The sequence below is a fragment of the Mastomys coucha genome, unplaced genomic scaffold (assembly GCF_008632895.1).
Source record: "Mastomys coucha isolate ucsf_1 unplaced genomic scaffold, UCSF_Mcou_1 pScaffold1, whole genome shotgun sequence".
Lineage (NCBI taxonomy): Eukaryota > Metazoa > Chordata > Mammalia > Rodentia > Muridae > Mastomys > Mastomys coucha.
The window spans coordinates 79834599-79859361 of record NW_022196891.1 but is presented as its reverse complement, the minus strand read 5'-3'; the positions used below and the strand labels follow the sequence as shown (position 1 = coordinate 79859361).

The 24763-nt window shown below is 46.8% G+C and overlaps 1 protein-coding gene across 7 annotated transcripts in view; it reads right to left on the bottom strand.

Annotated features, from left to right (window-relative positions):
* The window catches only part of Susd4 (sushi domain containing 4), a 127507-nt gene that overhangs the window by 33917 nt on the left and 68827 nt on the right, over positions 1–24763 (bottom strand). For all 7 annotated transcript variants that reach the window (XM_031337321.1, XM_031337358.1, XM_031337305.1 and 4 more), the window contains one exon: positions 3877–4050. In XM_031337321.1, coding sequence (XP_031193181.1) covers positions 3877–4050 — 174 coding nt within the window. The remainder of the gene's footprint in view (positions 1–3876; positions 4051–24763) is intronic.

Here is a 24763-nt window from a genome sequence, read left to right as displayed (position 1 = left end):
GAGAACCGGGTTCGAAGGGAAAAAGACGAAGAGTCTTGTGCTGGTTTTCAAACTTGAGAATTCCTCAGAGGCCTTAGTGGACACAGACCCCCAGGCCACAGGCAGGGCTTCTGTCTCAGCAGGTCTCGGTGGAACCCCCGAGGATATGCATTGCTAAGGTCCAGGGGGGAGGAAGGCCCTCTGAGGAGCACAGACTTGCAGTGGGTCTCCGTTCCAAAAGGAGTATGCTGGGTGCTATCAGAGAAGTGGGAAAGCAGACCCCTGGAGCCCTGCTTCTAAATCACCGTCTGCCTTTGGGTCCTGAAGCCCGAGTTATTCCTCACGGCACAGAATTCTGCTGTGCGTGCCTTTCCTGCTGCCATGGAATTGTGGTGAACAATGTCACTGGCATGCATAATGACATCACAGGGTGATGTGATATCCTTCCAGGGGGCAGGCGTGTGTGCGAAGCAATAGCATAAAATGAAAAGACCCGCTTTCCCTTCTAGTGCCAAACACGGGGTTTGTACTCCATGCATGATGGGAGATGACTAAGCCCTCCTCCAGAGCTGGCTTCGTCACATACTGTCCTGAGGTGTTCTCTCAGCGGGTTGACGTGGTACCTGTGCACCAGAGTGAGGAGAGACAAGAGAGGCGCCAGGATAGACCTAAGGGACAAACATAGCCACTCACCCTTGTGATTGTGGGGTACCCTACCACGCTGCTACGTCTTAGACACCAAGGTCCATGATCTGAGCAGGCCCCGACCTAGAACCAGTCAGGAGGTTTCTAGATACCCCCAAAGGTGGGAGAACTCTGCGTCTTTTTACCCCGTCTCAAGGTATTAGTTTTTCTCAATTCCTGTGTGTGTGTGTGTGTGTGTGTGTGTGTGTGTGTCTACCTGCTCGTCTGTCTGTCAGTGATGGTATGTACATGTGTGGAGGCTGCAGATCAATGGCAGGTGTCTTTTTCTACTGTTGTCTCTCTTTCTCAGAGACAGAATCTCTCACCGTACCAGGGTGTCTCTGTCTCAGCTCGGCTGGCTGGCCCAGCCATGCCCCATCTCTGTACCCCCCAGCAGTGGGATGCAGATGCTTGCCACATGCCATGCCCAGCTTCTGTGGTACTGGAGATCCACCTCAGATCCCCAGAGCCTCACGCAGGCACTTTACCAACTGAGCCACCTCCTGAGTTCCCTCCCTTAGATGACTTTTCATCTTCCTGAGCTAAAAACTGGTAATATTCACAGCAAAGGTGAGATATGAGGGGTCAGAGTGGGGAGTGGAAAGCAGGAAGAAATGGGATCAGTAATTGAGGACAGCAGATGAGTCCGTTAACTGGAGCAAAGGGAAGGTGTGGGATCCGTGTGCAGTTCAGGTGGCTGATAGGGAGTTGGCCCAGCCTGCCCTCCCATGGCAGGGCTCCCACTCCAAGCTACTCGTGTGGAGATGACGGTCTTTCCCAAATCACAGATGATTCTGCCCCACAGTGAGCAGGACACTCCTCCAAAACCTAAAGTGCCACCACCACCCTCCCCCACCCCCAAAGGCCTCTGTGCAGCCTGTCCTCCACTCCTCCTGAGGAGATGGCAGGAGCTATAATTCATGCAGCTAATCAGTACTGAGAAGGAAAGATATGCTCACTCTTGGCTGGAGACAGCCCATCCTAAATATAACGGTGGGAAGCAGGCTTCAATTCAAGAGTTCAATGGGATTTCCATTTGCACTTTTAGATAATAGAGAGCCGCCTACTAGAGCCTTAGCCCCTGGATCTATAGGTGCAAATAGAAGCTCTAGAATGAAATGTCACTCTGGGAGCCAATTACAATCCACCAGGGGGATCCGAGAGGTGCCAGGCTGTCTGCAGCAACGCAGAATATCCCTTTCTGGTGTTGTGCCAGCTAGCTGGGTGGTCAGAGGACAGCGGGTGAGGAGTAGCGGGCAGGACTCTGCACAGGACGGGCTGGAACCACAGCACAGGCCGGGCACCTACTGCATGGGATGGGGGCTCTGAGAAGGCGTGATGAAGGAGCTGGGCTGCGTGGTGTTGTTTGGAGCATTGCGTCTCTTATGAGTAACCAGGTGCAGGCTTGGTGGGACAGGCCTACAACTGCAGCGTCTTGGGGGAACTGAGGCAAGGGGAATCATGAGTTTCAAAGCCCATCTGGGCTGCGGAGTGAGTTCAGGGGTTGCTTGGGTAAATTGCTGAGACCTTCTTTCAAAATTAAGAGTTTAGAAGGTGGAATAGGAGCATAACTCAGAAGCAGGGAACTGACCGAGCATGTGTGAAGCTCTAGGTTCGAATCCCAGTAACACACACACACACACACACACACACAGAGAGAGAGAGAGAGAGAGAGAGAGAGAGAGAGAGAGAGAATAGCCAGCCAGCTCTCTTGTTGCTGACCTGCTCTTGAGCAGAATTTGAGAATGAGAGAGTGACCCAGACTCAGCCAGACAGAGCAAAAGCAAGGCACACACACACACACACACACACACACACACACACACACATATATGAACTCTTTAAAATAACATCAGGCCACGGGGAAACGGGATTCCTAAGGGAACTCCCTGGATTTAAGGAATACAAGGGAGGACTAGAGAGGGTGAGAAGCCACAGAGAAGGGATACAGAGAAAACCGGACTGCAGGGAGCAGCCGAGGTCTGAGGTGAATTTCCTCACCCCGTGACTCTGGTCCTGGAATAAATCTGTGGCTAATGATGTTTATTTGCATGAGGAGCCCAACCCAGGTGCCAGTTGGTTGTGTTGTAGGCAGTCTCTGAACAGATAAATACAGCCCATGTCTCTGTTAGGGTAGGCTAGCGACACAGGCCACAGGGCAGGCAGAGTGATGGCTAGGCTCCTCTGTCCTCTCAACTCTGAAGCCTTTGTTCCTTCCAGAGGGTCACGACTCTTAAGCTCTGGTGTGGGGAAACAATTTATTCCTGATGATGGGCCACACAAAGCAATATCAGGGCCTGCCAGTTGTGATTTCCAGGCACAAAGTTAACATTCATCTCAACTCGAACATGCCAGAGCTTTTGGAACAAATTGGACGCCTTCCTTCTCCCTCAAATTATGAATTATGCATTGGCTCCTTTTGGTCCTTTAGACCAAGTCACATGTCAAAAAATAAAATCAGAATTAATGTGAACTCAAGGGCTTATTTTCAGAAACAGGTCCCTCTATATGTGGTGGCTGGGGCAAATTTTAAAAGTGTGAAAGGATAAATATTTGCTGTGCAGTTTGGAAGCATCTGAATGTGATTATTTTTCTGCTTTTCATGCATTATAAGAAGGATGACATTACGAAGAGAAAAGCCTCTCTAAGACGCTTACTGTGTTCTCGCTCCTACTCAAGCACCACACTGTTATTTCCAGTAAGTCCACAATTCATCCCGGTATTCAAAGCCCAGCTACAAAGCCTCCTAATTCTTTTTAATTTATTATTAGTGTGTGTAAGTGTGCGTGCTCACGTGTGTGTACATAGGCATGGGCACACACGTGCAAGCCACAGTGCCTGTGTGGTTGGTTCTCTCTTACGTCTATGAGTGCATTCTAGAGCCGGAACTCCGGTTGTCAGGCTGTGGGCAAGCCCCTTTCCCTGCTGAGCCTCTTTACCAGCCCACTTCTCCTAATTCTTACACTACCTTCCTGGTTTTCTAAGGGGAAAGGGTAGGATACTAGACATACTGAAGTATAAGGTCTGTCCTTTCTATATTGGGAAATGTGGTCTACGGTCACCATAAGGAGAGAAGTCACAGGAAGGCAGGGCAGAACCTGGGGGGGGGGATGACCTTGTATTTCTCTGCCATAATGCCTGTTGCTCTATTAGAGGATCATGCATACCCATCCTTTACAGTGACAGCGAACCACAGTGGCTCCCATCTCATACCTTGACAGATGGGCAGGTTATTCCATGTCCCATCATTACGACATAAGGAAACCAGGTTGTGCAGGTCAGGGTACCGGATCTTGAATCCCTCATGACAGTTGATGATTAACTTATCTCCGTGTCTATATGTCTTGTTATGAATCTCAGCATCTTCAATTTGGGGGATGCGGCAGTCTGTAATAAGAGACGAACATCACTTTGTGAGATTTAAAATGGTCAACAGCTTTACAAGGAGGCTCTTATTTTCAGCCCTAGTCTCAATCTGTTAACAGATAACCTGGTACCTCACCTGTCATCAGACTCAGGTCACAATGACAAGCTCACAGCCTGGATTGCAGAAACAACAGGAAAAGGGATCCAGGGTGCAGGGACCATATCCCCAAAAGAACTTTAGTTTCTGCCTATGACACTTTGTGCCAAACAGTTTGTCTTCTGAATGATTCTCAAAATAAATAGAGTTGGTTGTATTTTGGACAGGATTTAACATTATTTAGCCTGTCGAGCTGGTGGCTGTAGCCACCCAGGCATGGCCCAGGGCCTGGCCTCAGACCAGCACACACTCTTGCCGACCTCCTAGGGTTCATGACAGCTGGGCATACTATGTCCTCACATGGAGTGGCTGAGCCCAAGTGAAAAGGACAGCGAGGAGGAGAAACCAGGAGGCGAAAGGGGCAGTGAGGCCAGGTAGCAAACTGACCAAAACACACCAAGGAACGCAAGGTGAGTGTCTGCTTCTGACCCTATCTACTTACAATTTACTGTAAAAAGCACTGTGCTCACCACCAGGCTGGGATTCCGCTCATCCTACACCCAAACACTGCACAATGAGTCTCCTCTGGAACACCGCCCACTGCGCGCGCATGCACGAGTGCATTTCCGTTAAATGTTTCTGATTTTGTCCACTTTATTTTACTGTTGGGGTTAGAAACCGGGACGCTGAGACTGCTGGGTAAATGTTCTGTCTCTGGGCTTTACCACCACCCTCGCTAAATGCTCCTGATTTTAGATGCACACGGGTTTATAAGTATGACCCGGAGATATGTTATACTCCAACTTAATGAATTCTTAATTTTTTTTTTTTTTTGGAAGCAAGGCAAAAATCTCAGGGTAGGGTTTTTCCAGTCAGAACCTTTCTCCAGAAATTCTTCAGTGCGCTAAAGGATGTTTGGCTTCTTAGCTAGTCCCCGGAGTCACTGAATGCACAAGGTGGCTGGAACAGCATCAATAAGAGCCCTGTTCATCGGGATGCTTAAGCCTGGAGTGGTCAACTCTGAGGCCCAGAGCCCTGACACAGGCAGAAAGAGGGGGCTTCGCACTGGCTGGTGGCTGCTAGCGTTGGTTGCCCTACAAAGAAAGGGTCCGTCCAAGGGCATGTCAAGGTTGGGGCTAGGTTCTGTAGACAGCAGACTCCATACATCAGGGTATAAGAAATAAATAAGGAAGGTCTCAGGGAGGCTTCCCTGGAGGAGAAGGGCCTGGATCAGCTTCTGGGGGGAAGACCACTAACATTCACTGTAGATCACTTGCAAGGCCAGGATTAATTTTATCTTTGCCACCACTAGCTTGAGAGCAAGACCTGAATCACTTACTTTGACACTTTTTGACACACATCTTCCCTGTTGTTTAACCATTCCTAGCATCATTCACGTTCTTGGCAAAGAACTTCAGGAAGGGGGGTGCTGTCTGAAGTCCCAGCAAGATCCCTGGGGATGCACAGCCCCTTTGAGCCCAGCTAGCTGGCTTTGAGCACAACCCTGGTGTTCCCCTGGAGTTCCCAGCAGTCTCAGCTGAAGTGCTGACGACTGGTTGGTTTCCATTTCACTACTTCTTCCATTCCGAATCAGGCCGCAGAAAGGAGTGCCCTAACCGTTCAAGTTTCACCGATAGTTTCCAAGCTACAATAGCTGAATTTCTTCCAAATCAACCTCAGAATAGTCCTGACTGGAGTCTCGAGGTAACTGACAATGCTGCACGCCAGAGCTGCCTTCTTCTTAATGGGAAAATGTGAATTATATTTTTTTTCTCTCAATGGCACTCAGCAGAAATTATTCACAGCAGGTGAAAACACATTCGTCAGGGCATCGGGCTGTAAAATCTTGGCGTGACTGGTTCCTGAAGTGCTAAGTACATGTCTAAGCAACCATTCCCTGATTGACTTCAACTGTCTTTGAGGCGTCAAGAATTAACTAGCATGGACAGGAGGCGGTCAGTGCGGAGAGTAGAGTCAATGGACAGAGTGTCCACTTGGACATCACAGACAGGTTGACATTAGCTAGTCAGAGGGAGAAGCACTCGGGTCTTGCTCCCAAGATGGATTTCCTAGCCTGTCGTAAGATTAATGTATGGTGTTACACACAGGTTGGGTCTCCTGCAGTGTTAGTGTGTATACGTGTGTGTGTGTGTGTGTGTGTGTGTATGTGTGTGTGTGTGTATGTGTGTGTGTGTGTGTATGTGTGTGTGTGTGTGTGTGTACATAGACACAGGTCAAAGAGGGGTCTCGTGGAACAGCACACCACCTCACTACATGGGAGAGCCACACAGAGCCAGTGGGCAGTAAGGTTTTATAGTTCAAGTCCCTCCAAAGTGGAGAAAGCAGGTTGGGATGTGTTCTAGGACTAAGGGAAACGTTAGCCCAGCCCAGCTCTAACGAACCTTAAAGTTCAACAGAAGAACGGGTCACCCACATCCTTTCTGATGTTTCATGCTCGCCATGTGGCAGCATCCAGTTCTCCCGGAAGGAAGGACAAGGTGAGCATAAGATGTGACCTAGCATCAGTATCTGCTTCAGTGATCTTTGGTGACTGTAAATAACAATGAGCCTTAGTTCTAGGGAAAGAATCAGGGCTTTTACTATCTAAAAACCCATGCGTGATCTTCATTAACTCTGAAGTTCATTTCATGTAGGAATACGGATGCTCCTTGGTTTATAAGAGGAGCCCTACCCAGAGAAGCTTCCTGCAAACTGAAAACATTAAAAGCTGAAAAATGGAACCGCGGAGGCGGCTCCATCAATGCTTACAAGCCTAGGGACATGAGTTCAATTCCCAGAACCCAGAATAAGAAAAGCTGGGCGTGGTGGCATTGTACACTTGTAATCCTAGAGGCAGTGGACAAGTGGATTTCTAGGGTGTGATGGCCAGGTAGCCTAATGGGTGAGCTCTAGGTCAATGGGAGACCCTGTCTCAAAAAACAAGGTGGACACCTGTAGGGGGAGTTTCCCTAATTGTTGACTGGTTAAATTCCAGGCAGGACGGGAAGCGGGTGGGGAGAACTGGGAGTTGAACCAGGCAGCTGGCAGATGAGGAGCTGCTGCAGACATGTAGGTTTCTTGGGGCACTGAGAGTTCGTGGCCTCCACAGTTGTGCCTGTGGAGGCCAAGAAGGGATGGGGCAGGATATTCTTCGTCCAGCCTTTGTCAGTTTTAAAATATAAAAGTCTCTAGCATTTTCCTTACACGGGGCTAAAGGGAGCTGGGTGAGACCGGGGTGGTCACTGAAGCACTGGGCAAGCCGCGAGTGGAGACTGGGAGAGCTAGCATGGGAGCTGAGTGAGACCCCTGGGTAGGGGTGATGGGCAGTCGTTTGGCCTCTGGAACACCAGCAGAGCCAGCAGCAGTGTGGGAGGACCGCAGCACTGGGCACAGAGACTAGGCAAGGGGAAGCATGCTTCTTAAAATCACACACACAGACACCCAAAGTTGTCCTCGATTCTCCACATGCCTGTGCACTCATGTGTGTATGTACCCTCCGCTCCAAACAGGCATTCATGTACACACACAAACATACACACACACACACACACACACACACACACACATGCACACACAGTTGAAAAGGTGTTAAATATACAACCAACTGCACCCCAACATGAGCTACCCAGTAGAGTGTAGGGTGTGGGTCATTTCCCCTCATTATCTTACAGCTGACTAGAAGTTGCGGTTTGCTGCCGCTGACTAGTACGGAAATGGGACTCTGTGCCACATATCACTAACCCAGAAAAAATGCAAAGTTCAAAATGTGAAGTAAAGTTTCAGCAAGGGTGCATTGCTTTCACATCACGGTAAAGTCGAGACATCATTAGCCTGAACCATTGTTAAGTCAGAGACGGATCGTATCGCAATTTCCCTACATCATGGATTCATCCGTTGAGAAAAAAAAATGATAAAACCACTTCACACACTGTCATTAGCAAAGACCAGAAGCATCTGTCAATATTTGATTCTGTCACATAGAATCTGGCCATCAGAACTTAGGTGGGCGGGGCATGAACGGGCACTTCCAGGGATGTCACCGGAGGGGCATCAAAGGCTTCCAGTCTGCAACCCATCTTTCACCAGCTCACCACAGCCACTGTTGTACACTGAACCTATTAAAATGGAGATTCGGTGTAATGAGCATGTGGCAGTACTGAAGGGTTACACTTGGGTACAGACACATCAGTGAGACTAGTCAGCAGACGGCAGTCTCCAGGGATGGGGCAAGCACAGGAAGAGTCAACTTTCTTTTTTTCCAGATGTTGGTTATATGGGAAAACGCAAAACCATTCCCAGGAACATGAATATATGATGTCTAGATACATATAAGCCTTGCAATCCACGTTATTATGTTAAAGGCTCTAAATGTCTCGCTGTAAAGACTTTGACTTAAATTTTGATGAAACCGGCATTTGTAAGTCTTACTTATTCACTCCGCAGTGTGTTCGTCCATTCAATGACTAGCAAGACCACACACAGGTCCAGCGTTTCCTAAGCGAGGGAGGGACACGACAGAGAAGTCACCATTTCTGCTTTTATAGCGCTTGCACAGAGGAGGATTCTAACAGCAAAATTAAGAGACAAATGGGCTAGAAAACAACAGGCAAATCTCACTGCTGCGATGAGCTCATAATGTGGTGATAAGATAGGGAGTGACTTGGGGACTCATTTAATTCGAGCAGACAGGCAAGGGGCCTCTGAGGAAATGACATTTATTAAGCTGAGACCTGAATGACAGCACCGATCCAATTACATGTGGATCTGGGAGATTTCAGGCAGAATAGCTAGGCTAGCAGAAAGGCCAGGGAGAAGCTTGGGGTCCTAAAGCACACCAGGGAAGACCTGGGTGTTTGCGACATATGAGGGGGAGGGGCAGGGAGTCAGATCACATTCTGCCTGATACATTAGGACAGGGAGTGGGGTTTTATTGTAGTGGATTGGAAGCTATTAAGCCTAAGCATGTAGAAGGTCTAGATTATATTTTCTAAAGGTTTGTCGCATGTGCAGTGAATGACGAGCCTTGGCCAAGCATACATACCGCCTTGTCCTCAAGCCCTCGGAGGCAATCTCTAAGCTCCTGGAGTGTCTTGCTTGAGATAAGTACCCTTTGCTCACTCGCTGGCTTTAGGAATGCTATGTAGTCTGTGTGATTTGGAACATCAAATATCAGTGTAGCTCTGAGTAGACTGGAGACCAATATCAGCCCACAAGAGTCAACTGTGTATATGAAAGGACCCTAACAAAACCTTGACACTAATCTGTGGGAGTCTCCCTGGTTATTGATACACTGTCAAATGTCACTGCTTCAAGGACAAGTGTTGTCTGTCCAGCTCCACCGGGTGCTTGTGGCTGTCTCTCCAGGATCCCATCCTGTGTAACTCTTCCCTTGGGTGGCTTTAACCTGTGCATCTTTACTGTCAACACTTATCCATGGGGGTGGGGGGTCATAGTTTTTCTAAGTTATGTGAGTCCGACTGAATTATTGAATTTGAAAATGACCTGAGTGAGCCCCAGACCTGCAGACAGTGTAGGAGTCAGGGCAGCTGTAGGGTCACTGAATGGCATTTCAATTTGCTATCTACTGGCATCGGTCAGCATTAGTCTCTTGCTCTGATACAACTCAGAGAGATGGTCCCGACCACTGGGTTATTCAGGAGCAGGTTGCAGAAGCTGAATGGATTTAGCCCAGGCAAATGATGTCATTTCAGACAATCAGCATGGAACAAGGGAAAGGAGAGGTGACGGCTCTTGCCGCCCAGAGGGAGCCGATGGAACAGGGGGTGCTGCTTAGAAAAAGAGGTGCCACTCAGTGAGCGGCTGTGCGTCTGGCTGATTCTGTCCTCTTTAAAGGATGTCGACTTTGATGAAACTCGATGTAGCATCAAAACAGGACACTTGATAGCTCGTGGCTCTACATGAGTGCTCCTGCGGCATTATTAGTTCCCTGTCTGAAACCACAAAGAAACACACAGACATAGGCACAGACATACAGGCATGTGCACGTGCCCCTCCACGCACGCGCGCTCGCACACACACACATACACACACTCATGTGCACACACATGCATGCACACACATGTGCACGCACGCATGTGTACACACGCATGAACATGCGTGCGCATGCACACACACACACACACACACACACACACACACACACAGAAACAATGATTAAAACAAACCAGTATAGTAAGCATACTTCATAGTGCTTTGCTACTTAGAAGTACCATTTTGTTTTGTTTTGTTTTGTTTTGTTTTGATTTGTTTTTAAACTTTCTTTTTCTTTTTTGAGATAAGGGTCTTGCTACATAGCCCAAGATGGCCCTGTGTTGAGCTGTGCTGTAAATTTTTATATTTACACCTTAGATAGATTGTGGGCATTAGTTGTCCATTTTTCAGGGTGAGACTATTACACATTACATACACTGGAGTAACTATGCAACATTCACAAAGACTGACCATACTCGAGAGGAAATCTGGTCTCAACAAGTAGCAAATAGTTGAAATTACTTGAGCATGTGTTTGGGCCACAATGAAAATACAACAGAAATGAATTGTTACAAAATTCCCATGTTGGAAACTGAGTAATATCTTCCTAAATAACCCATGATTCAATAAAATAACAACATAAAATACAGAAAAAATGTTTTGGCTGGAGTAACAATGAAAATTTGCCTATTGTAATATGTGCTGTTCAGATAAATCTGTGACTATACATTTCTCTTTAAGCCTAAACACACACAGAAAGTCCAGCATTGTTCTTTGCATATGCCAGAAATCCCAGCACTCAGGAAACAGAGGTAAGTTGGTCTGGAACTCTATGGGTTCCAGGTCAGCTACGACTACCCAGGAAGACCCTGTCCCAAGAAACAAGCAAGCATATCTAAGTACACATAGAAAAAAATAAATGCTTAAAGTCAAGAACATACATCTTAGAGTTGACTAAGTCAAATCTGCTGAGAGACCGCTCAAGTTTTCCATGGTAGTCATGTTCTTACTGAGGCTGAGGGTCTTGCTTAAAGTTCTACTGAATTTTGCTTTATAAATGTTGAGTTTAAATGTTCATAAGTTACTAGGTATATACAATTTCAGGCTTATCATTTAGAACTAAAATGAAGAATTCTTCATTGGTGAGAAAAAAAGAGATATGTTTAAATTCAAGGAAACTACAGGGAAATAAATAATAAAGAGTGATTAGGAGAGAATTTAATAACCAGGCTAAGAAGGACCAAGCATTATTTCTTTAAAGTCAAAATCTAGTCAGTGATTGGATCCATCAAGAGCCATGAAATGTCATGTACCTAACCATGTACAGATAAAACAATATAGCATGACACAGCTTACACTAAAAAAATTTTAAAGACTGAAAAAAAAAACCTTGAAGTCAAAAAACTGAGAAGTTAGATGAGGCTAAACTCCTCATACAAGGTCAGAAATACTTTCAATTACCAAAGTCGCCAACTTACACTTGAGTAAAGCATTAAGTCAACTCAGTTTAATCAGAAAGGTCTCCCACAAAGCCTACTCCTGACCCAAGGTACTTCTCTATGAATTCTGCTGGACATTTTACGATGATATAGCAGCCACCTCACACACCCTGAGTGGGGCATTCTCTTCTGAAGGACCCCAGTATGTTTATGGGACAGCCTCCCTTGATTATTACATAATGTAGAAAGACTATCACAGAAGGAAAAAAGTATTCAGGCCAAGCCACCTCAGCAACACAGACACAAAACTTAAAATTAACACATTAGCACACACCATTCAAATATATCACAAGTAAGCTGATTTAATGTTTAATGATCAACCAATGTGACTTGAACATTTAACAGCATAAAGGAGAGAATTAGCATCTTATTAGATGTGAAAAAAAATCTGAAAAAAAAATCCCACATCCACTCATATTAAAAGGCTCTCATAAGCTAGAGATTAAATAAAATACTGCAATTTAATAAGCGATATTATTAGAAAACTAAGTTATTGCAAAAATACAGAGAGCCTCGATAAGAGATTGGGACCCCTGCCTGTGGGCTCACTCCTTACCCTTATGTCTAAGTCTATACTGGGTTTCCTGACTGAAGCAGGACCCAAGTAAGAGGCAAGTGGAAGGGATGAACTAGAAAGAAAGAAAAGCTTTGCTAGTCAAATATGAAATTACAGTGCATATGGTAAGAACCAAAATAATTTACAAAGATAGGGCTTGAGCGCTGGCTCAGCAGTTAAGAGCACTTGTTGCTCTTGCACAGGACCCAGGTTCAGTTCCTAGCACCCACATGGTGATTCATGATCATCTGTAACTCCAGTTCCAGAGACCTGAAATCTTTTTATGATCGCCAGGGGTGCCTAGCAAGCACATGGTACTTATGCATGAATGCAGGCAAACTCTCATACACACACAAGAAAAGAAATAAATATTAAAATTTTTTTCAAGAATTTGCAAATCTAGGTAGTAAAATTAATGAGTTGAATATGTATGAATTTCTAATAGATCAGCTCAAACAAACTTAAAGCTTTTATCAAGTACAGAAATATTTGAATTGCTTACTTCAAATAAACAAACAAAAGACAAGACATCCATTTGGAAAACATTATTGAGAAGAACTGTTAAATACCTTAGTTAAGTAGGGAAAACTAAGATTGCATAGGTCTTATTTTCCCTACAATTTTAACTATAAATCTGTCCTATTTTACTTCTCTAGTTGCTGTGAACAAATACCCTGACAAAAACTTTGGGGAGAAAAGGTTTATTTTCATTCAAAATATAGCTTAGAGTCATACCAGGGAGCCAGGGGGATCACACACCTGAGGCAGCTGGTCACATCCAGTCAGGAGCAGACAAAGCAGGCATGCTCACTGCTCAGTTCCATCGTCCACTCTTAACACAGTCCGGGACCCAAGCCTAGGGAATTCTGCCACCCACAGTGGACTGGGTCTTCTTACATCAATTAACACAATCAAGACAATCGTCCCTAGACACGCCCACAGGTGAACCTAATCTAGACTGCGCCTCAATTGAAACTCTCTTCCCAGGTGATTCTAGACTGTGTCGAGCTGACAAAACTAAACATCACAAAACACAACGTAATAACATTCAGAACTTGTTTTGGTGGTTGCTTTGCCCATGTTAAAATGTATACGGAAACCTGGAAGACCAAGAAGAGCCAAGACAGTTTTGAAGGAGCAGAAAGAGGGTAAAACTTGTGTTACGGGCATTAAGAATGATCACTTACTTAAAATCATTTAAGAATGATTTTATTACTGTAGGGCTACAGTAATAAAAACAGAGTCGTATCTAGCACATTAACGGACAGATCGGCTAACAGAGCCGAGGACTGAGCCAGGGACTTACTTCCATTTTTTTTTGACAAAGGTGGTCACAGGAAGTAGTGGGGACATTCATTCCAATGACCAGTGCTACGTACGCTATATACAAACCAAGCCCAAAGAAGAATGGCTAGAGGGATAACTATGCAGGCAAGACAGTAAGGCTCCGGGGTTACACAAGAAAATGCTTTTGCAATATCATAATACAAAAACATTTTTGAAAGATTTATTTTCATTTGTAAACTCTGTGTGTGTGTGTGTGTGTGTGTATGCACACATGTGACTACAGAGGCCTGTGGAAGCCAAAAGAGAACATCAGATTCCTGGAGCTGGAGTAGGTACTTGTGAGCTAGCAAACATGGGTGGTGGGAATCAAACTTGGGTCTTCTAAAGAAAAACCCACCTATCTAGCCCAGTGAAAACATCTTTAACATAACAAAGAAACCCCCACACAAATCGGAGCATAAAGAAAAAGATTGACAAACTTGACTACATTCAAGTTGAAGTATTCTGTGCCTCACGCAGATAATGAGAGAGTAAAACCTTAAGCCACAGAGCAGCTTTGTAGCACCTATAACTAACAAAGGACTCGCATGTTGTGTATATAAAATCTCCTAAAAATCAATACGGAAAAGACAACTAATCGATAAATGGTTAAACGAATTAAGTGGGCACTTCACAGGGGAGAATCACAAGCTGGCCAATAAACACAGAAAGGTTCTCAACTTTATTATTCACCATGGAAATGAGCATTAGAGGTGAGAAACTCAGGGAGTGGTGGCACAGGCCTATATAAAGCAGGACTCGGGAGGCCGAGGCAGGTGTGCCTGCACAGTATGATGTTCTCTCAAAACAAATCCCGCCAACCCACATTGTACCGGCTGGTTTTGTGTGTCAACTTGACACAGGCTGGAGTTATCACAGAGAAGGGAGCTTAAGTTGGGGAAGTGCCTCCATGAGACCCAGCTGTGGGGCATTTTCTCAATTGCCCCTTGTGGCTGGTGCCATCCCTGGGCTGGAGGTCTTGGGTTCTATAAGAGAGCAGGCTGAGCAAGCCAGGGGAAGCAAGCCAGTAAAGAACATCCCTCCATGGCCTCTGCATCAGCTCCTGCTTCCTGACCTGCTCTAGTTCTGGTCCTGACTTCCTCTGGTGATCAACAGCAGTGTGGAAGTGTAAGCCAAATAAATCCTTTCCTCTCCAACTTGCTTCTTGGTCATGATGTTGTGCAGGAATAGAAACCCTGACTAAGACACACATCAAAGAAACCAACTCCTGAAAAACTAAATATTGCAAACACTGAAGGGCATGTTCTGTGTGGGGGAGTATAAACTAGTACAACCACTTGAGAAAACCAGCAGGGCCTGTTGACAGTGGATGTACGCATATCACACACTTCAGAAGCCTCACACTGGTACAGAACCTACAGAAATAGGAGGTGCTCAATCATCAATAGGCATGACTGGACATGCTTACTGCAGCGCTGTTTATAATGGAAGTCAACTGTTAACGTTTAAAACATATACCAAGATGAATATTCAAATGATGGTAGTCCACACCCCATGAAAGAGTGAAAGGGGTCAAACGGCGGCACATGGATTTCAAAATGATGAAGTCAGCCAGGTCTAGCGTGGCTCTTACCCTATCCGTCCGTGTATGTTAACCCCAAACAGGCAAAAGGAAATTAAGCTTGAGGTAGTGTCACGTTTAGGAGCTTCAGAGTTAGGGATGTCCATCATAAGAAGTGATTGCTACCGCTCAGAGGGGAGGGGGAGGGGAGTGGAAAGAAACTTAAACTCCTGGAGACAGCGACAGTGTCCCATTTCTTCCCTGGATGATGGTGATGTTGGTGCTGTCTTGTGAGTTTCACTGGGCTGTTGTGCCTCCTGAACTTTGGTATGTGAATATATGTATATATGTGTGTGTGTATATGTATATATATATGTGTGTGTGTGTGTATATATATATACACACACACACATATTTGCATGCAAATTTAAACAATGTCATGATAGAGACAGAAAAACGAGGCATGATGAAGAACAAGAAAGTTCAATGAAGACTATACCCCTCTGGGTCTCAGGGTGGAGCCACCGAACAGAATGTCTTGGGATGAATAACTGTGCGTGGGAACAAAGCGTTGAATTTCCCCAAAGCATAAAACCTTGATTATTTGCCAGAAAATTTCAAGAGGGTAAGCTGACCTCTTGATGTAAGTTACAGAAGTCAGTGCAGTTTCACCATTCAGGTAAACCATGACTTTTTACTTTGTGTATGTATGTGTATGTGTGTACATGTTCATTTGTGTGTGTGCACATGTATGCATGAGTATGTATACTCACACATAGTGTGTAGCGTGTGCATTGAGGATAGAGATTAACTTTGAGCAATTCCTTCTGTTGCTCTACACATTATCATCATCATCATCATCATCGTCGTCACCACCATCATCATCATCTTGAGACAGAATCTTTCACAGAACCTGGACCTTACCAATTCAGTAAGATGGCTGACCAGCAAGCCCTGGGGTCCTTTTGTCTCCACTCCCCAGTGCTAGGGTTACAAGTACAAGCTACGGTGCCTGGCTCTTCCCATGATTTCTGGGGATCCCAACTCAGGTCCTCATGCTTCGGCAGAAGGCAGGCCATTGGCACCATCTCCCCGGCTCTTTCTGCTTCTCTTGATCAACAAGGGCTTAATTACTTCATCTTTAAAGAAACTCTGAGATTGATTCTCACTTTCTGGAAAGTCACCTTCTATGTAAAAAGGAAGAGATGGGGAATCCTAAGTGGCCCAACATGGTCTCAGAAGAAACATTACAACGGGCTTCATGCCCTTCAGGCAAGGTTCTCTTTTGTTGGCATCGGGTACCAAGCTCATGGCCCTGCAAACGCTAGGTGGGCAGTTAGCCTCCTGAGTTAGTCTTGGGAATGGGTTTCAAAGGTCGTCCTCATAGGCTGACGACTGACAGAGCATCTGCCCTGTCTCCTGTGCTTTACTTATAGACAGGACACCCAGGACAAGCCCTTCAACGAGTGCCTGAGGCCCAGCAGGAGAATCACCCATGTGTTTGATAAATTTAGATCCCAGCCTGAAAAATGCTTCGGGTGTGGTGCTGGCAAAGTGCACCCTTCATCCTTCTGAGACTAATCAAAGGCTAAGATGAGCCGTTGAGAGACCCAAGGCCAGTGCAGGTGGCCGGGAAGACAGAAGACATTGTCAAAAAGACAACCAAAACAACAACAACAACAACAACAAAAACAATGCCTCAGAATTTAAGGATCCCAGAAGTTGGGTTAGCCAATTGGGATTGGACTGTAAAATAGGCAAGTCCACACTATGGGGCCTTTGCTTTGAGGGTCCAGGAGGGACTCTGAGGAAGTCTTTATTGGTGCTAATGAGACTCAGAAAATGGAGCCTGGAGAGCCCAGGCCAGCCTCAAACCACTCCATGCTGGAGAGAAAACTGGGTGCACAGTGATGAGTTTGGAAGGACCTCCCTGGGGGAAGCCGTGCATTCTTCGTAAGCAAGCAGCCGGACTCTGGGTTGTTGCGGCTGTAACAAACAAACTGACGAAAAACTGTGTTCCCGGGATCCATAGTCAACTGACGTTCAAGGTCACCACTGGTCATCAGGTGACCTGACAGAGATCTAAGCCGTGTTGATGTTGGGATTCTACATTTATTTACCTGATAATCCTGCGATTTAAAGCCACCCTGCCCCTCTCCTCCTGCAGGGCCTTTGTTCAGACAGTCTGGGAACGAGCACTCATGGATGTAAGAATTCAAGAATATGAGGGGGAGGGCAGCTGGTTACCTGGCAAGGCCACCTAGATTCCCCTTGGCAATCGTGGGGCCTGATGACAAGGCTAGTGAACCTTTGCCTGTGGCTATCCGGCTGTCATCAAGCCACGGGGGTAAGTGATTGTTTCTGCCATTCTTCCTTACCGGATAGGCCTATCTCGCCTGACCTTATTTCTCTAGAATTTTTTTTTTCCCCTTTCAGGTCACATTCACATGTAAGAAGAGAAATTCTTCAGGAACAAAAGCTGGACTCACACAGGACCACAGGGAGGGCACATGGGCGAATGGTAATGTGGCCCCGGGGACTGGTAGGGGTGTCCTCCTGCACTCTCCTACCTTAGATGATGAAAACATGAACACATCTTAGGGGAGGACACGGGAGCACTTGCCCACGTGGGCAGAGGCTGTCGCTCTTGATAACTCATGTCTAAAGCAACAAAGGAAGAATTTTAGGTGATAGAAGAGGCACCTGAGAAGAACAGAACGCTAAATAAAACATTTTTAGGGCTTCCATCTGTTTCGGTGAAGCTCCCGAAGGTGGAAGACAGCTCAGCTTAATATATGAGTAGCCATAAAAGGGAATAAGATTCCCTTTGCTTTTGAAAAATGCCTGCACCCCACACTCTCGATGAATAAAGGGGCCGGCTGCCAACTCTACTGCCGGCTTCAGCTTGTGAGTCAAGTTGGATCTTTTAATTAAAAATTTATAATGCAATAATCATACTTAACTCACATCGCACCCATCCCCCAGGAAGCTCAAAGAATCATCTTAATGTCAAATTATTCATCTTTTATAGCAATCCTGGTCAGGCCTATGGGAGCCAAAATATTGTAGTAAGTATATTTAAAAAAAAAAAATGTGCTCTCATGAATGGCTTTTTTTTTTTTTTTTGGCACGCTGCAAGGACCTTTGGACAAAGAAGGGTTAAACACACAGTCACAGTAAGCTGGGGCTATCCTGGAAAGAGCTCTCCTGCCTTCAGTTCCTTAGAGATATGACCTGGCCACCAGGAACCTGGAGACAGAAAACATGGATGGAGGGGTTTCCAGGTACACCCTGGACGGCCTGGGAGCTTGTAGAGGTAGCCTTGTGACGTGTGCCTCCTCCAAATGGAAACACACGATTGAATAAAACTTTTAGAGTACGGTGATTTCACTTTTTTTTTTGAGTCCTGTGGGCAATCTGACGAACATGTACTGTGGGGCCACACAACTCCAGAGAGAGCACAGGACCGCAGATCACTGGGAAGGCCCATCCACTTTGCTTCTTCGTCAACACTGTCACTCGTGCTCACACGGGCCTCTGTCTGATACACTGATGCTCTGATCACAAGAATGGTCTCCGAGGAACTCTGCTGAACATGACAGAAAATTAAGTTCTCTTCCCTCACACAGAAACACTACATCCCTGAGAAAGGGGCTCTCGGGGCTTCTAAAGAAGAGAATTACCTGGGAGATTTCTGGTTTTCTTTTTTTTAAGAATGCCAATTCTGGCTGGGGAGTGGTGGCGCATGCCTTTAATCCCAGCACTTGGGAGGCAGAGGCAAGTGGGTTTCTTGAGTTCGAGGCCAGCCTGGTCTACAGAGTGAGTTCCAGGACAGCCAGAGCTATACAAAGAAACCCTGTCTCGGAAAACCAAAAAAAAAAAAAAAAAGAAAAAGAAAAAAAGAATGTCAATTCTTTGGTCACTTTAGTAAAAGAGGTCTGAATAGGTATTCACACCAGGCTCTGAGGCAGGGGATCCTTTTATACCTTAAAAGCCAGGGACCTAAAGCAATTGATTCCCACCAAAGATGCTGACAGGGAGGGCAGTCCTCCATAAGGGGGTGTGGACCTGCAGCCATTACCATGTAATTCTTTTCTTTACTCCAGTGAGAGGAAATGAGCCCTGGGCATCTCCTGGGTGTCCTGGAAAGTACAGAGCCAATCCCATCCCTGCCACTGCCCAGGCTTCCCCTGAGAATCCAGCTCCTCTCTAAGCCTCGTTCTCACCCAGAAAACAAATGCCAGAGCCACCATGCTGGGGTATTGTACTCACTGAAGAACATGCATCGCAGCCTGCCTAGCACCCAGCTATTGATGAATACACTGCATCCAGCATCCATTGGAGAACATACTGTGTATTCAGCACCCACTGAAGGAGAGACAGGGAATCCAGGCCGGCACCTGGCCACGGAAGAGCACACCATGTATATAACACAGTCCCCAGTCCACACAGGACACGCCTCCTTAGAACAGCACAGCGTCCTTGGGGGAAAGAACAAAGGTATTACACCAGCAGAGATGCGCAGAACGCAGGGGTACGTGGGAAGGGTACGTGGGGGACTGGTGTCTGTGGGTGGAGGTAACTTCTGGACTGACGTCTGGGCGTCATGGTTCATCTCTATCTGTCACCATTCCCAAACTGCATGATCCGGAACTGGCAACCCCTCTCATGGCCCTACATCTCAGACTCAACCGCATCCACATTGTTAATCGTGTCAATAAAAAAAAAAAAAAAAAAAAAAAAAAGATGGTAAGATGTGTGCTAAGGCAACAGGAAGTAAGGGAGGCGTGCTCTGTGGGAACGACCACGAGTCACCTTGCACAAACACCAGTCAAAGAGACCAGGGGCAAAGCCAGCATTCCCCCAACCAGCTCTGCGTGACTATTCAGGGTGGCACTTAGGGGAACACCAATCATCCCCAGGCCACCTGTGAAGGCTGTGGGACGCCTGGAAGGAAGTGGAGGCAAGTGGCTGCAGAAGACCACTGTGTCTAAGAAGAACACCGAGGGAGCGGGAGCTGCAGGAACACTGGGCCCACCACCCTTAGCGCCTCCCGGGTGAGAGCTGCCTACACACCTATGCCGACCGCGGCTATCCAGTAGCATCTCAACACACCTGCAAGGTGCTGCAGCATGCTGCCTGCAAGTGGCACCTTCTAGACCGAGGGGACCAAATATATAAATCAAATATCAGGAAGTCTGATGCTCTTTTCCTGCCTCAGAGGGCACTCACTGCATATATACCATGCACAGATACACATGCAACCCAAACACGCATACACATACAGTCATTTTTAAGAGCTCCCCAGAGTCGCATATTTCCCTCCGTACTGGGGCCCCAGTGTCACCTTTAGTTAAGCCTTGCTCTTGAAACAGTACTGAAGGTTGTACCTGTGGTTTGGGGCGGGAGACCGTGTTAAGGATGAGGAGAGGGTTCTGAGGAGGCAGAGTTTGGACTGCGTGTTCAGTGTGGTTCAGGGAATGTTTTTCTACTCCTCTTTGGCTGAGAGGGACTGACTGGCCAACTGGAGAGGAATCACTGCCTGAAAAAGCTTTCCTCTCAGACAGTTCATCTGCAACAAGGGATGCTCTGCGGAGGAGGGACATGTAAGGTCTCTTAATAGCATTGTGCCGGAATTAGGAGTGTCACTGTCCTCATAAACTATCTGGGCACTTGCTGGGGAAGACACCCTGGGACAAGCAATCTGCTAGAGCCGGGGGTGGGGGTGGGGTGGGGTGGGGGGGAGTCAGCCGCTCAAGGAAGCTGGCGGGGGAGGAAATGGAACATCGGAGAACTTGCTGACGAAGCACTCAAATATGAATTTCGTAAAAAACTTGTCTGCAGTGACTAGGTCTCCACTTCCCAGAGCACGTCCACTCCAGACATTTAAAAGAGAAAAGAAAGCTGCGTGTCTCCCTCACCTGTGTGACTACACCCAAAGATGCTCTGGGGGTGGGGGGCACCCTGAACCCAGTCAGATGGCAACAGTCCTGCTATGTAGACCTGACTTTAAAAGCTCCATACTACCCTTCCTCGAGGGGAGCCTCCTGAGGGCCTGTGGTGCTCTGCATTGCTGGCTCACCGTCTAAAGGAGACTCTTGCCAATGCAGAGGCTGGCTGCAACTGCTTATTTAGTTCTCTGCTTAAAAAACAAAAAGCCAAAGCTTCTGGCTAGCTGTTATAACCAACGCCGAAGGGAGATGCGCGTCCTGCAGCCCGGCAGCGCCCGATGCTTCATCAAGGCAGCGTTTCCAGCAGCACTGTCAATCAACAGGCCCGGTGAGAGAGAGGCTCAGCTTCCTCCCTTTGCTCTGTCCATTGGGTCATAATGATCGGTGGGAGCCAAAGTGACTTTTTATTTTAGTTTCTGCGATACGTTCCTGCCCTGACATTTGTGTTCGGCCTGTGTCTGGAAATTCAATTCACACAAGGCCAATCTTATTTCACCTCTTCTTCACGGAAAAGTGTGTGACTCCCAGGAATGTGTCCCCAGTTAGACCCAGTTGAGTGGCTTTGCCACAGCAGAAGCCCAGCTGGTGGCCGGTATCCTGACCTCACAGGTCGACAATGCTATGCCAACAAGGTCCTTTTTAGTCTTCAGCCGGCTACAGAATTCTCCTTTGCACTGTGCATTCACCAGGATCCTGGTCCTGAAGGCTAGTGTGGTCCTTGGATGACAGCTCAAAAACAAAACAAAACAAAACAAAACAACAACAACAACAACAACAACAAAAAACCCAGCCACACGTCAAGCGGGAGATTTGGGTACCAATAACCCTGTAATACCAGCTATGCAGACCCTGGTTCACATTGAGCTTCCGAGACCAGCAGTTTAGACTCTGTGTGTGCGTGTGTGTGCGTGCGTGCGTGCATGTGTGTGTGTGTGCGTGCGTGCATGTGTGCGTGTGTGCGTGCAGAGAGCTGTGGGACTGCCCAAGAGGACTTTTTGCCTACTTTGTTGCACACCACATCACATGCACATCACATGACTTCTGCAGAACACTGCTCAACGAGTGGGCACCAGGAAGTCAAGTGAACTGGCTGCTTCAAAAATCTGCTTCTTGGCAGAAACATAGTGGTCCATGTTTGTGCTCCCGGCACTTTTGGGGTAGAGGCAGGAGAATCAGAAGTTCAAGGGCAAATTCCAGGCCAACTGGAGAAACAGAAGACCCTTTCTCAAAACAAACAAAAGTTTGCTCTCGGACATGGCCGGCAGGCAAGAGAAAGGACTCGGAGAACAGTGGAGGTCACGGTGGTGAGCTCTGAGGCCAGATCTGGTCCATCTGTCATGGAGATCCTCACAGAACGCCAGGGAACCCTCTACTTCCTTAAGTCAGTTCCCCTGCCCGCCAAGCAGTGCTTCAGCTGTCCGGTGAGCCCCTTCAACCCCAACTCTGACCCAGTCACTTGCAGTCACAATGCGCTCCCGCGCCTGAGTCAAATGGGGCTTTTGTGACCCAATAAAGAGTCAGCCGTAACCCTGTGGAGGAAAAGCACCCAGGCTTAGTGTGACAGGGCCAGGGGGGCAGCCATGTTTACACTGTAAATGTAGAAATGAGATAAATGTCCAGAACAACAAACTTACAAAGTCAGTTATTTGGGTGGGAGCGTTTGTGTCTCTGCCCCATGATCCTCTATATTTTTTTTTTTTTAAGACAGGGTTTTAGGTAGCCTAGGCTAGCCTCAGAAAGGCTAGGAAGCTGGGTTTTGAGTAACTGGTGCTTAAGGGTTGTTAGTTTTGTTTTTGTTTTTATCTTCCCGCTTCTACTTCCTAAGTGCTGGGATTGTGGGTTCGTGTCACTACGCCCGATTTATGTGGCACTAGAATCAAACGTAGGGCTTTGTGTGGGCAAGCACTCCACCCACAGGATCCTCCTTAATCTTCCAAACCCACTCTTTCCCTGTGACGCTCTCGAAAGCTTTCTCCTCTCTGCATGGACTATGGACTGGCTGACCTAAGCTCCCCACACCTCTGAACCCTTCCCTGCTCTCAGGGCTGGCCTAGAGTAAGCCTGTTTCTCCGTCACTTTCTGTCTCGCTGGTTTCCGGTGCAGCTGAAACACAACCCGAGGACTCCCATATGGTAGGACGACCTTCAGTTCCGTTAGTCCTAGGCTTTGTGACCCTGGGGAAGTGACTGAGCTTTCCTGACTCTCAGTCTCCCACACAGAAAATGAGAAACTCTCACCTCATGGGGTAGTTAGAGTGAGTCTGAAATAATTCATCACTATCTCCATGACAAAACCTTCCCAGCCTCCTGGCAAGGGCAGCAAATTAATTCAACAGCTCTTAAGATCCACCCAGCATAAATGAAGCCCTCGGCCAGGGTTATTTACAAAGCAAGGCTTAAAAACAAACAAACAAATGAACAAACACTCCACGGTAGGTTTTGTTTTGTTTTGTTTTTTTAAATCACCTTCCCTATGAGCTGTACAGAATGAAGGCCCAAGGAGATAACTCGGCAGTAGAGGGCATGTCTAGCATGCTTGAGGCCCTGGGTTCAATCCCCAGGACCAAGAAAGAAAGAGAGAAAGAGAGGAAGGAAGGAAGGAAGAAAGGAAGAAAGAAAGAAAGACACAATAATGTTTTCTACCATGGAGGCACAAGCAGCCACATCTGAACACGAACTCGCCAAGGCCTGTGGGATCACCATTAAATTCAAATAAACACACCAGGATGGACAAGCTGGCAGTTGGTTTGCCCAAGCTTTCCCAAACATTGCTTACCATTCAACACCAAAATGCAGGGTCTGGTTTTGGGTGGGAGTGCTGTGTCCCGTCACCGCGTCGGCACGTTCGGCTGTGCCTTCTTCCCCTTGTGTCTTGGCACACAAGACGCCCCCAACGGAGGCGATTGGCTTGACACCTGGAATTACCCCACAGCACCCAGAGCTACAGAGAAGATCACTTGAAAGATGCTAAACTGTTTTTGATTTGCCCCCAAGAAGAGGTAATACGAGAAGGTCTTCATGACTGGGCAATACTTGGGGCCCCTGCTCTCTTTTTCTTTGTCAACTCGTGCTTTCTGAGTCCAGGACATCTCAGGCCATAGGCTTTGGAGTGTATACAGACATGAGCCAAATAAACTTCTAGTCTGGAATTTCACACGTCCATGCAAGAGGGAATACTGAATTTATTAGTGAGTCCTTTAAGGGTAAGAGATCATTCCTGATCATCCTTTGCAGTACAAGAAGGCATAATAAAAAGTGCTTGTCAGATTAAACCAGTCTAAGTGTTTCATAACACAGGGCTGTAGAGACGGTTCAGTGGGTGTGAACACACCCTGCTCTTGCAGAGGACCCACATCCAATTCCCAGTACCCATCTTGGAGGGGTTGGCCTGTAACTCCAGCTCCAGGTGATTCGACACCTCTGGCCTCATTCGTATGCACATACTCGCCCGAAGACACACATGCACACATGTAGTCTCTTTCTAAAGTTTCATTAAGGAAGTACGCATTGCTAAGTCACAATGATCCCTTACTCCTTATCATAAAATCTTTCTCCCCAAAATCACCTCAATAAACGAAGAGACATGGAAGTCCAACTTTCATGAGCACAACGAGACAGAGCAGGCCTGTGTGTGCCTCCTGAAAGTTAGGGGTTTAAGTTCGTTTCTGATCCGTGCCTATTCCAACTTTGGCCTCGCTCACCCTGTGAGGCTCACGCTCAATCCAATTAATTAAATGATTCCAATTTAATTAAACCATGCATTTTTCACAACTCTAAATATTGTCTACAGAGT